At 38.4% G+C, this 13,889-nt stretch overlaps 2 protein-coding genes across 2 annotated transcripts in view; both read left to right on the top strand.

Moving 5' to 3' along the window:
• The window catches only part of LOC106530520 (epidermal growth factor receptor substrate 15), a gene marked incomplete at its 5' end in the record, with an annotated part of 27,872 nt that extends 20,207 nt beyond the window's left edge, over positions 1-7,665 (top strand). Inside the window, 7 exon segments of the mRNA XM_014026157.1 lie at positions 150-194; positions 285-685; positions 1,472-1,541; positions 1,650-1,720; positions 2,242-2,377; positions 2,499-2,707; positions 5,712-7,665. Of these exon segments, the coding sequence (XP_013881611.1) occupies positions 150-194; positions 285-685; positions 1,472-1,541; positions 1,650-1,720; positions 2,242-2,377; positions 2,499-2,707; positions 5,712-5,852 (1,073 nt within the window).
• A 1,358-nt stretch (positions 7,666-9,023) lies between these two features.
• ttc39a (tetratricopeptide repeat domain 39A) overlaps positions 9,024-13,889 on the top strand; it is a 29,470-nt gene continuing 24,604 nt past the window's right edge. Inside the window, exons 1-4 of the mRNA XM_014026154.1 lie at positions 9,024-9,293; positions 10,412-10,462; positions 10,571-10,621; positions 10,874-10,927. Of these exons, the coding sequence (XP_013881608.1) occupies positions 9,247-9,293; positions 10,412-10,462; positions 10,571-10,621; positions 10,874-10,927 (203 nt within the window). The 5' untranslated portion in view covers positions 9,024-9,246. The remainder of the gene's footprint in view (positions 9,294-10,411; positions 10,463-10,570; positions 10,622-10,873; positions 10,928-13,889) is intronic.

The raw sequence follows: 13,889 nt of genomic DNA on the forward strand, positions 1-13,889 counted from the left end.
AAAGTGGTGCAGTTTTATTTTAAATAGACCATAAGTGAATGATTTAGATGTGAAAAAGAAGGATTTAAAAGCATGATATAATACCTTTAATGTTTTTATATTTAGAATCAGTTCCTGTTGGATGTCTCAGAATATGTTTTCTTTTGTAGATGATCCATTTAAAGATGATCCCTTTGGAAAAACTGATGTTGCAGGTCAGTCCTCTAATTCTATTTTACTTGAAGTGATGATCTGTCAGGATAAAATCTTTTATGTGCATCTTTTTTTTCTGTCTTTGACGTCAGATCCTTTTGGAGGAGATCCGTTCAAAGGCTCAGACCCGTTTGCTGCGGACTCTTTTTTTGCACAGACCTCCAGCACTACTTTTTCCTCAGAGGACCCTTTTTCAGTTCCAGCTGACCCATTTGGTACTACTCCCGGCATCCCAGAGCCAGACCTGTTTGCAGCCAAGATAAACGATACAGCTTTGGCCCCAGCAGCAGCTGTCCAGGATCCGTTTGCTTCCAAAACCACCAATCCAGCTCCTGCATCCAAGGATCCTTTCAGCTCCACAGGAACCAAGAAAGCGGATTCAGACTTATTTGGAGGCAAAGTGAATACCTCAGGGGAAGTGGATCCTTTTAGTTCACAGGATGGAGGGAAAGATCCCTTCAGCTGCTCTTCTCCAACTTCTGATCTGGCTCTGGTGAGTGGGTCTACTGAAAAACTTTGCTGCAATCCTCACACACTGTTATCATTCCTAACCATGTTAGAACATCTGTTTTATTCCATTATATTCTGGTTTTGTACATTTATTACAAGTTCTTCACATTTAACCTTTAAAATCCTGGGTGAGGAAGAGAATCACTCAAATGTGAGCAAAAATGAAGACCTGAGTGCTTTCAGGCTCTTTCAGAAGACCCGTACAGTAACTGACGTGTGTTCTGACCTCCGTTCAGGAGACACGCAGAGGCAGAGATGGGAGACTGAAACCCCCTTCTATAGTGTTTCTGTACCTCCGAGCAAGGCACAGAAACGCTATTGCTGACTACTGAAAAGGTGGGCCCAGTATAGTACTGACTGAAACTTTCAGGGACCACCCAACCGTGTTTCTTAAATCAGTACACCATGGCCCAGGGCTGTTTAAGTGGCGAACCCCGGGCCACATCTGGCCCATGGGTGACTTCCGTCCAGTCCGCCAATTGATTTTGAGCTGATTATTGTTCTCTGAGAGCAAGTTTGAGTGCGGTACAGGGCATTTCTATAGGTAACAAAGGAGTGTCAATACAGTGTCTTGCCATTAGTTATTGTGTCTCCTGAAAAAGCCTAGTGTGTGTTCTAACTAAAATACTACTATCAACCCACGTTTTATTTATTTATTTATTTATTTATTGCCTCTTTTAAAAAGTTTTCAGTTTATATGAATCAAGAACAGTTTTGTATTCACTCCAGCTAAACCATGAACGTGTTTTTTGGTTTGTTTTGTTTTTAGAAGGACCCTGCACCATCCAATGACCCCTTCGCTCCAGGCGGTACTACAGTGAGCACCACCTCAGATCCAGGTATGGTTTGGCACCACCTTCTGGGGAGAAAAATACATTACAGCAAATAAATAAAATCAGTAAATGTAAACTGGTTAGGAGGTTGAGTTTGTTTTGTTTACTTTTCAGATCCATTTGCTGCTGTGTTTGGTAATGAATCATTTGGAGGAGGTTTTGCCGATTTTAGCGCTTTGACAAAGGTAATATTTAACCTAAAATTTACAAAAAAAAACCAATAAATTTTAAGATAAAGTTCCTCAAGTTGAAAGAGTAATTTTAGTGTTATCTGGTTTTAGACAAGAAACAGATGGTAATATTACTGTAAATGTGGAGGTAATAATTCACTCACCTCAGCCATTTCAGATGGATATGTGCACCAATAATTGATGCTTTTTTTTTAATAAGAAAAATACTTAAAAGTAGAGGTTGACCACTAGTTTTGAGTGTGGACTTAGCTTTTTCTTGACAAATTCTTGTTCAGTTTTTGTTTAAAATTTTAATTAAAGTTTTTGCCTGAAAACTGAAAGCATGAATCAGAAGTTGTGGTCTGTATTTTAGCCATAAAGAAAATAAACATATTAATTTAGCTCGAGTTACGTCCATTAGGCAATAAACATAATGCAAATACTAAACCGCTCATAAGAATTAGTTCTGCTAAAAGCAGGTTAGCAGATGAGCAGAACTTTGTCCACCATTGATTCTTGCAAACCTTTTGTTCCAGTCAAACAGTCCTGACCAGTTTGGCATCAACAACAAAAACCTGTTCCAGGATGACAGCCAGTCTACCAGCCCCGACGTGCCCCCAGCCCTGCCCCCTAAAACGGGTACACCAACCAGACCTCCCCCTCCACCTCCAGGTCAGTGAATCTCACCTGAAGGAGGCGCACGTCGTCTGAATGCTTCTAACATTTGTGTGAACATTGTTAGTCATTTAAGAAAACAACTTCTTTGTGTGTTTTCGTCTATTCGCCTCGTCAGGTAAGCGATCGTCCATCTCTAGAACAGAATCCTCCGAGTCCTTCCACCGACGAGGACCCTTCCTCCCACAAACTTCAGGAGACTTCTCTTCCTCTTCCTCCTCCTCCTCCTCCCTGCCTGCCAAGGATCCCTTAGCTGACCCCTTCGCCCCTTCCTCCCCTCCTCGGCACAACCTGCGGGAAGTCGATCGATTTGCCAGCTTTGACAAAGTGAGCACCTCCCCCTCACAATCCCCCTCACCCCCACCTGAATGTGAATAGTCGCACCCTCTTTTCTTTCCCGCAAAAATGAATCACAGCTAGTTTGTCAGGAACGTGGCAACATCCGAGCAAATCAGGGAAGCCTTTTAATTCACTCCATCCACTGCCAATAAAAAAAACAAAAGCTAAAGACTTTATTTATAGTTTCACAAGGTAAAATATATGCTTGAATATATATATTTATGCTTTTTTGGATCATTTTTATGTAGTCTAACAAAACATTGTGACTGGGCTGTTTATTTTTGAATCATCCTGCTGCTTGAGTACACATTGCCTTCGTATTAGTGCTGTGTTTTTTTTAATTTTATACATTTTTTTGTTTTGTTTTTGTAAAAATATCTTTGCTTTTTGAATATGACTTTTTTTGTTTGTTACAGATTTATTTGGGGATTTTGACTAACTTAAGCCTTATGTTTGGTATTGCACTGTTTTACTTTGTGAGAAAATGTACAGAGTTATGCAGAAAACATCTAGATAAACTAATATATAAAATATCCCATGGCACTGAGTTCAAACGTAGTCACAGACACAAGTTCTGCTACAAATTGGTTTCAAGTCTCTTTAGAGTTTGGCGGTGAATGGAGGGATGAGGGGCTGCTTGAATTTGTTTTTGTTTAGTTTTTTTGTTGTTAACAATCCCATCTCAACACTCTATCACATCCTATGCATGTGCAAGCTTATTGAAGAGTCAAATTCAGAAATGAAATTTTTGTTTCGAGATTTTTACTCCACTTTTTGAAATGGTCTCAGCTTAACGTTAAATGCTAAAATCCTCATGAGTAGCTGAGCTCAGAATCGGTAATTTGGCCCAATTCTGATGAGATTATGTCATTAAAGCGGGAGTTCAGAACTTTTAACACAAGGTTCTATAGAAAGGTTAGATTGAATGAATATGTTAACGTAGGCTGCTTATTGAGTGGCCTCAGTTTGGAGACTGAAGCGTTCATCCTAATTCTACACCACCGTTTAGCATTACATGGTTGTTTAGTGGGATTCTGGGGTTATTTTAAATATAAATAAATGTGTTTTTTTAAATAGTGGCAGCAGCCAAAGCACTTCTAGCTAGAATATCAAAGTTTCTGCTGCCACGACTATTAAATGCAACACTGACGGTGTAAAAGTTTGTAAAACTGTTCGCTTGAAGCACTGTGAATTTATTCCAGATTAGTTATTTTAAAATTATGACTATCCTCAGACTAGCTGTTAGCTCCTTATTTTAGTCGGAATTAAACTCTTAATTCTCCAAACTGAGGAGGCTGCTCAAAAAGCTATCTACAATAGGTAAGATATTAACTGTTCATACCTCCGCTCCCATTTGATTTAAGTGATTACATTAACCCTGAATCTGCAAGCTTAAAGCTTAGATTCCTGTTGATTTACTAAATAATTACAGAAACAAGGCTTTAAGTAAAGTTGTGCCTTTTAACAACTGCATGTTGCTGTAATAACTACTCTAACACAAAAATATTTATCTGCACTTCTTCACATTATAATGAAAAATAATTACAACCACTAGTTAACTATTTTGAAAAAGAATATAATAGTAGTTTGCTCCTAAATATTAACAACTAGAAAATCAAACTAAATTCTTTAACCTCCACTCTTCTTAATGCTGCATATAAGATTTTGAGATTTCGGGGATGGATGGCTGTGAAAAGATGGGTGTTGACTTTCATGACCCTGACCTGCATGTTTCTATCTAACCCACACTAACTGTGTTTTTTAATTAATTGATTGGCTGTTCACTTACAAAAACTGCCTCCACTGTTCTTCAAATCACGATTTATTTTCCTCCCCACTTCCACTCATGCTGTCACTCATGATGCTACTGATTCATGCCTCCCTCTGCCCCTCCATCCAGCTGTTTATCCTCTCATCCGTTCATCAGTTTGTTGTTCCGATTTCAGCCTCTGTGTTGTAGTCTGTATTCTGTGTGTTTTTAAACCTTTGTTTAAAAAAAACTGTTTAATAAAGTGTTGAATCAAGGCCACCATCTCTGGCTTCTATGTGCATCCATGACATCTCTGTCTGTGCATTTGCATTTTAGTTTATTGAAAAAGTTGTGCATGTACTACTTTTTGTTTCAAAAGCATGATCTCTTTAAGACTTCCTTTTAGTCGTCTCGTTGAAAAGTGTGGTGGATTTAAAGACGTGTGCGTCTCTGTGCAGGTGTATGTAAAGCACCTGTTGTGGATTTTGCATTTTATGTGATTACTGTGAACCAAAAAGACGTGCGAATAACACCCAGTGTTTTGACGCATTTGGAGAGAAAAATCTAAGGAAAGGTATTGAAAGTCTTAAACATATCTACAGATTTGTTTTTAAGGTGTTATTTATTCTTTGTTTTGAACCACCTGTGTGATTCATTTGATTTCATAAAACTTCTCATCAAGCATTGTTTGCATGTTGTCATAAAAACTGGCTGAGCTCTCCCCATGATTGCCTCCTTCTCTTTGCATGGCTTGACACACCTGATGACTTGTTTTCTTTCGTCAGTCTGAGAGTGATGAGCCCATTTGCTCCGTGCATGACCAGTCTGTAACACAATTAACCAACTTAACCAGTGGACTGTTTATTTTAAAGCCCCCTTGCTTCCTCTTTATGTGGTTGTGGACCTATAAACTGGTGTGATTATGATCATTTGACTTTTTGGAAATCCCAGCTTTGCTGCTTGACCCTCCCCCTTCCCCCTCCAGACCCTGCTTTCATCCTGATCACGTCTCTGTAAAATCAGTTATGACAAACACCTAAGGGATGAAAAGTTGTCAGTGTTGACACGAAACACTTTTTTTATTCCGAGGAATGGGTTGCTCTATTTCTGCTGTGGTTGTGTCTCAGGGAAAGAAGAGGAGATGTGACCTTTCCGTCTGTTTCTGTGCAATCAGTTCATTTATAAGTGCCGGACGAAACGACATCCAATGTGTTTAATTTTTTCCTCTGTTTCATGGAGCAGTATCCGACCGAGGAAGACATGATAGAGTGGGCAAAGCGCGAGAGCGAGCGAGAGGAAAAGGAGCGACTTGCAAGACTCACGCAGCAGGAGCAAGAGGACCTGGAGCTCGCCATCGCTCTCAGCAAGTCTGAACTCTCCTGAGGAGGTTTCTCTTCGTCATATGGGCCAACCTTGGCGCGGCACAGCCCGGCCCGGCAATCACCAAAGCAAAAGCGAGGACTGAGTAGGACTGATGCCCCGCCCCCTCCAGGCAGGAACTTAAAACTGATGTCTGAAATCGCTCAACTCTTTCTTCCCTCCGATTGCTCGCTGACGTTTCAGAGCAGCGTTCTTTTTTTCTTTCATCATCCGGTTTGTCTCTACAGGTTTGACCGAAGAGGAGCACCATGCCGTCTTCTTTTCTTTTTTTCTTTTTTTTTTTTTGCAAACCTCGCTACTTTAACTCTTCAGAATGTAATTTATTTAAACATGCACTCAAAACTAGAATAAAACAGCCACTGTGAGAAGCACGGCTAACCAAACTCACTACACCTTAAATCCCTCACTGTGACCATTTCATGAGATTTTAGTCAACGTGCTGATTTCGTAGAACTGAAAATCCCCCAAACGTTTCTTCTGTTCTTTCATAACTTAAAAAAACACCACACATCAACAGCTAAAATTTGTTTTTCCAGCATTGTGCAGCAAAATGTTATCTGTTTTCACTAACGTGCTTCAAAAAGCAGCTGAGACTTTATTTTCCCTGCAAGTCAAATTCATAGAACAGCTTCACTACAATTAAATTGTAGTTTTCTGTATTTTCTTATTTTTTATATTACTGTTATTTTGTTTTGTTTTTTTGAGGCAATATGAACAAAAACTATGCCATGATTAAACCACGATTAGCATTAAACCTTTAAGGAACACTACAGCAGAATGTTCACCTTTTTAGATAAACTCTAAAGTTCGGCCTTGTGTTTGATACATTATTTGTCTTGAACTGTATCATTTCCATTAAATATCTTTAGATTTTTTATAAATGTGGCATATGAGCATTAGCAAATATAAATTTAAGCATTTCAGCAGCAATCCTGCGTTGTTTATTGGCACTTCAGACGTCTAATTAGTGTCCCTAAAGCTCAAACATTTCTTTTAATATAAACCAATTATTATGGGTGCAATTGTCATTTCATTATACAAATTGGAAATGTTCCATAAATGGTCCTTTATTTTCCCCAACACTTGTGCTAACTTTACTTTTCTAGGATATTTTTCCTCTCTGATGGACTCGATGGATTTCAGTCTCGTGGAAGTCAGAAGGGTGGTTTTCAGTCTGAGAATTTTACTTGCAAAAAACTTCCTTATGTTGAGGATCGAGTCTCACGTTAAACTACGTCACCTTACCTTGCAGAGAGGATATACAACAGCTGCCTGGATTGACTTTTTATTATTATTTGTAGTTTGTTTGTGTTGCMCCCCCCCCCCCCCCCCCAAGGAAAAAATGAACTGATCTATAGAAAGAAGATGCATTTGAAGGCCCCTGTTCTCGTCTCATTTATAATACAGCACAACATCATGGATGGCACTTGTCTAGTCTTCTTCTCTGTTCCGTTTTAAATCTTGTGTTCCTTCTAAGCGAAACCAGTTCCTGTTCTTAAAACAGCACTTTGTAGCAAGTGCAGCATCTCGTTAAAGTTTATTGTAAATTCAAGAGAAGATTTGCATGTCTGTCCTCCGAGCTTCTCTTTGGCAGTTCCATAAAGGCCACTACACCGTTAATGTTACTGTCCTCTATACAGACCAACCCGGAACCACTTCATGCTTGTTGGCTTACTCATAAAATGTTTTTAAAAACTAAGGCTAATTGTATTTTATTTTGTTTTTTCTAACTTGTAAGGAAAAAAAATCGTTATTGGGAGGTTTTGCCAGACTCTGTAATGCATTTAACTGAAACTAAATAAAGGTTAAAATAATACTTTAGTTGTTTTTTTATGTTAAATTTTTTGTTGTGTGTAGCTGATGTACCATGATCCCATACAATTAGACAATTGCTTATGACCAGTGATTAAGTATTGTGAATGTTAACAGGGAGAGCATTCCAGAGGGTTGAGGTTGTGACACTGTCTGGTGTGAGGAGTAGAAAAGAGGTCGGGGTCAGAAGACCTGAGGTTTTGGGATGAGATGTAAGTGTGAAGGAGAGGTTCAAAGCAAAGCCGAGGACTGTAGTGATGAGTTGTCAAGGTTTGATTGCAGGTAAGACTTGCAGTAGAGTTTTGTAAATATATTGGATTTTTCCAGAGTTTTATGAGGTAAACGGAATTGTGTATTGAGAAGCTTTTAGATGTGGGTGGTGTCTGATTTCTTCATGGATTTAATGTAAGACGCAAAATACTGTAGATGGGAGTCCAGACCAGAGTAATTAAGTACCCATCTAAACTTGACACAAACGGTAAATAAATTTGATACGTAGATTTTTTAAAAGTTTTTTGTAACAATGTTTCTTGGCAATAAATCTGTTGTCTTTGGAAAGCCTGTTAATCTCCCTGTTATATAGTGACATTTGTAAGGAACATGCATTTGTGGGATGAGCAGTTAGCACTTTTTGTGCTAAGTTTATACCAAGAATCTGCCTTTATTTGGAAATAAAACTGTTCCAAAATTGTTGCACTGGTGATGGTACATCAATTAAATTTGAGGCAATAGTGAGGGATATTTTTGACTAAGATGTATCATGCAAAAAAAAAAAAAAAAAAGGTGCTAAATACACAGCCTTGAGGCACTCCCTCGGGGCTGCAAGGAAACAAAAGTCACCAGTGATGATGAAAGACTTCCTTATTAGACAAACCAGAAAAGTGCAGAACCAGTTAAACCAAACTGGGGAAATAGTTTTTCTGAGAAAGTTGATGTGAGAAATAGTATCTGAAGCTGCAGGATCATTTTTCCCATTTGAAAATCATGTTGATTCAGACCTTATTTCTTGAATATTTATGTTCAGCGTCTAAATTTAAATGTTTTTGCTTTGTGGGTATTTTTTTCTTTAAAAAACTTGCAAATTTTCTCCTTCTGTAGTAGGCTGATAACAAAATGCTTTTTTTATTTTCTTTTTAATAGCCTACAATGCATAAAGTGGATTGTTAGTTGATAAAATGAGTGTTTTTTATTAAAATAATTACAATTTTTAACATGAACAATCATTTATTTACTTATTTGATGACCAAATTAATAACTCTGTGTTTATTTAATGTGCATTATTACGGGAACTAGTTTCTTGGGCTTTTAGGAGGCGGAGGGTTTTAGGACCAAGCGGCGGAGCTACATTCCTGTGCGTTTAAATAGAAAAGTCTTCATTATTATGTTCGTGGGAGCAGCGCACCTTTCCACGTCAGGAAGCAGGAAGAGGCTCCGCGGCTGCTCTGCTGCTCCTCCTTCTGCACTCGTGTCCGCGTGAAAGTGACTGTCCAGCCGCTTGTGTCCCATCCTGTCAGCCGGTGTGTGTGTGAGTGTGTGTGTCCCTCTCCATGACAGCCGTGTGACACCGGGGCCCAGGCGCTGTGGGATGAGTTTTACCTGGAAACGAACCGCGAAGAGGAATGACAGCAAAAAGTGAGTTTAAAAAATAAATATATAAAACAACTCTCTTTTGCTTCTCCGCCTGTCGGTACTAGTCGGTCTCCGAGTCTTGCAGAGGCGGTTTAATCGTTTTATCGTCACGTGCCTCTGTTGCCACTCGGTTATCTTAAAGATAAACCTGAAGATAAGATTATTTCAGCCTGACACACGTTCCTGTGCTGCTACTGTTGAGCTGTCACCTTCAATTAAAGTTATAATAAAACTGTTTTTAATCAAAAAAAATATACTTCAACCACCGTGGAGTAAAAAGGAAACCTAAATGTTTTTTTTAAAGCATTCTTCTCTCTGCTCCCATCAACCAGTTTGTATCCTGTTAGACCACATTTTATTCATGGTGCAGTCAGGCAGGATTACAGACAGGACTGCTGACGTGCATCTTATTGTAACACGACTAATTACACATTTATTTAGGTTTTAACATATAAACAACCCCAGGGTTCTAAATGTATAGTTTAACATTCTTAAGCTAATTTCTTTCAAAAATATTTTCAAACTGTAAGGTTTGTTTACAACATTCTGTGTCACTTTCTTTTAAATATGTAACTGGTTTCTAGTTTATTTGGCTCTTTTCTGGCACATTTATGTGGAAAATCTCCATCATTATCAGCTCAGATGTTCCAGTTTGATGCCAACAGATGTGCAACCTTCATATTAAAAGCAAATATCAGAGCAAAGTATATTTCTTATATTAGGTTTGTCCTTCAAATCTGTATTGTGACCGTTTGGATCAGTGTTGAACTAATGAGTCATTAACAACAACATAATGTAAAGTTGGTACATGAATATTTTTAGGATTTTATTTATTTACTAACAAAGATGTATTTATTTTTGAGATTTCAGTAGTTTTTACACCTGCGTTTTCTTTGAAACTTCTAAAAATACATTTTTTAAAAGACAAAACAAAGAAAAAAGAGCACTTTCTATAAAACTCCTAAAAGAAATTCCCAACAGCCGACACACTGATGCACATTTTACAACAAAGATTTAAAAACCTTTGGATACTAGGATAAACTTCCACTCACCTCACTGACATCCTCCTTTTTTTTATCACCACAAGATGATTTCTAACATTTTCTCTGATTTTCTTACAGAGGTGTAATTCAAGCAGAAGACCCATCTGATGACATGGACTCCCCTAGCGGGTACGTTCTAGTTGTGCTTTCAGTTGTTTCTTTTCTTACAGAAACATAGTTTTCTATCAGAACAAATGTAATGAATAACCTTGGGCTGATCTGTATTTCTTATTTCAGGTTGTCGTTCATAAACGTCCCAGAACTGGATCCCGTCATCACAGATTTCAAGTAGGACTCTTTAGATTTTATCTCGCCAGAAAATCTGTCTAATAGGGAAATCCCAACTTAGTTATTTCTATAAAACTCAACAATTCATAAACGAGCAGCTTGGGAGTGTCACAAAAAAAAAAATCACCATTTGTGCCTCTTTGGCTCCCAGGGTTGTGTTTCTTAAACAAAAGCTGTACTTTCAGATGGTTTTCATCCCTCGAGCTTAACTTTTCTCTTCTGAACGGCCTCAATTCTGCTGCTGTGTTTCAGGTTACAGCTGCCAGACAACAGCGATGCTTCGGGGTCAGCTGATCCACCAAACGGGTAAGATCCAGCTCTGGATGATCCCTGGTTGTACAGCTGGGTTTAGATAAAAAAAAACGCTGCAGAAAGTCTGATCAGATTTTGACTAAACCTGAAATTAAAACAGGAGAAAACGAAAAGAGGCTAGCCGACGACCGGTTTTACCTGCCGCTCAACATCAGTGGGCATCCAGTTCCATCCAGTCGGAAAGATGCTGTAATCAAAGCTAAAAGTGGTTCAACATCCAAATGTTTTCCAGCAAATTTCCTCCTGAGGTTAAAGAAAGTCCTTACAGAGTGCTTTATTATTATTATTATTATTATTATTATTATTATTATTATTATTGAAGGAGGCAGTTCAGCAAAGACATAAACATTTCCCCACCTCAGCTTTTTAGAGTCATGTCAGCATCAAATCTAAATGAGCAAAATGATTTAAAACATCCCAGCACTCTGTCTCTACAGATTTAAAAGCATAGAAAACAATGACAAACACAACGAGTTTTAGGATGTTGTTGTTGTTGTTGTTGTTTTTCTTTTGGAGCTTTTCGTGCACTCACAAAGAGGTATTTGTGATTGGTTTAAAGTTTTAGAATAACAGTCAGTGTTTCTTTTTGTCTAGGAGTTTCTAAAAATGAGGAAGAGTTTAGAGTTTATATTGTTCTGGACAGGTTTATAGCCTGGCCTGATCATTTCATGTCCCGCAGCACTAAAGTGAGATTAGAATCTAATCTTTATTCTGACATTCATAATCCTTTGTTTCTTCTTTTTTTTTCACGAGCATTATAAATTAATGTACAGGTGGCAGGTTAATTTACAGACCAACCTTGACTTTAGAACAGATGATCTCACTATTTTCCCAGAATGCTTTGATACAATAAAAACAGATACATTTAGGTGAGCTCTCCAGTTCCTGAGGCAGCAACACAACCCCAAAATCATGACATTTCCACCACCATGCTTCTTGGTTTGCACTTTTAGTCCTGAGATGATTTGATCATCTTTTTTTGTCTCCTAAACCCCAAACAACCAACAGAGAAACATTAAATCTATTATTATTTTTAAAAATTGATAATGTCACCCTAGCAGAGAGAAACGTGGTCAGGGGGGGGAAAAAGTTGACCTTTTAGAAGTTTTTACACACAAGGTGCTGTGGTCAGATAAAAATGTACACTGAATAAAAGGCAACAGGCAAATCTACCACGTGTCATCAGGCTGAGAACACCGTCCCTACAGTAAAGCACGGTGGTGGCAGCGTCAAGCTGTGGGGATGTTGTTCATCAGGCAGAGTGGTCAAAGTTAAAGCAAAAACATTTCCAAAGATTTTAGAACACATTATAAGGGCCATGTTTCTAATCCAAACCAATTATTGCAGAGTTCTTGATTTTAATCAAATTAAATGTTTCTTATTTGTAGGGCTAGGTGATATATTAATGAGCTGATGCCGCCATCCTTGCTTAGCTGGGACGTAAGAGGTCGAGCGGCTAAAGCCTTTCCTCTGCTTACATCCCCCAGAATGCTGTTCTGAGTCAGAGTTCAGTGAAATTATCAACATGCTATCGGACATATATTTTTATTGATATTGATCACGTGTCTGTCATGATATACAGTAGTTGTTATTGTTTGATGGTCTACTTATTAGTTAGTAATACAGTTTTGAACAACTCAGAAAGTAACTAATAAAAATCTAAAACATGAGTTTAGATAAAAAGCAAATTTGAAAATGATGGATTTTCTCTGTTTTGTCTTAAATCAACCCATTAATGTTCAGGCCTACTAAACTCATGCTATACTTGGACAATCGACTGAACATAAAGGTTGAGTATGTATGTATGTCTATATATATATATATATGTGTGTGTGTGTGTATATGTATATGTATGCAGCTTTTCATGTTTGTGTTGACATATTCGAGTGTTAAAAACTGTTGATAAGGCAGTGAGTCTAATTCTGTTTTTTTATACAGTATTTACTTTCACCTGAGGTCCTTCTGGGTTCTGATTGGTTAGCTCAGTCATGAAGGAAGCAGGATAAGGAAGTCTTGTTAGTGTGAATCTGTTCGAGTTGGAAGGAAATTAACCAGATAGTATATTTCCATCACATTTATTTTTGTTATAGCTCTGAAAACTGGTTTCAGTTTTGCTTTCACATTTCATTCACACTATGGCAGAAAATACTGTTTACTGCTAAAAAACTTTTAACTGCAAGTATTATTTTTACAACTTGCTTCACACAAGACTTGAACAGGCTGTTTGGTTGAATGCTAGCAGCGCTTCTTTTCCTGTTTGTATCTTGTGTGTGTGTATGTGTGTGTATAGACAATAATCCTGGCGGCCATTACTCAGAAGGATGAATCATCATCATCTGTGCAACTTTTCTGCATCAGATATTTCTGTTTGTCAGAGCAGATAAAACACCTTGTGCAATTACTGCCACAGTTTGAGCTGTGGAAACGCCACTCGGTATCCTGCAGCACATTTTTTTGAATTGCCAAAGGAAATGAGCAGAACAGCTTTTGTGAGACAAACTGTAAGTCCACCCTTTCCCTTCAGCCTGCTGTTTGCAGCTGCTGATCACGGTGACACTTCAGTCGGGAACACTCAGCCTTTATTTTTTATTTTTTTTATTTTTTTTATTTTTGGAGCTGCTGTGCTGCATCTGTGTCTTTCATTCCAGGACTCTGCAGTCTTCGGTTTGAGCCACTGCAGCAAACCAGACCAGAGCAGCCAGTCCCCCACATTTTTGTTTCCTCCTTTGTTTTAAACCGTCTTCTGTGAAGCAGCAGAAAGCGGTGGTGTTTCGTGGTATCAGAGGGAAATTAAATGCGTATTTTACCTCTCACTTCTTCCTTTTTTCTCTCTTATAAGAAAGTTCTCAGGCTCAAAAACGTTGGTCATTTAAACCCCTCCCCTGGGTCAGCTGAAGCCAATCAGAGCAGAGACTGCAGTGTGTGTGTGTGTGCGTGCGTGCGTGCGTGCGTGCGT

This window comes from Austrofundulus limnaeus, unplaced genomic scaffold, assembly GCF_001266775.1.
Source record: "Austrofundulus limnaeus strain Quisiro unplaced genomic scaffold, Austrofundulus_limnaeus-1.0 Scaffold530, whole genome shotgun sequence".
In the NCBI taxonomy this organism is placed as follows: domain Eukaryota; kingdom Metazoa; phylum Chordata; class Actinopteri; order Cyprinodontiformes; family Rivulidae; genus Austrofundulus; species Austrofundulus limnaeus.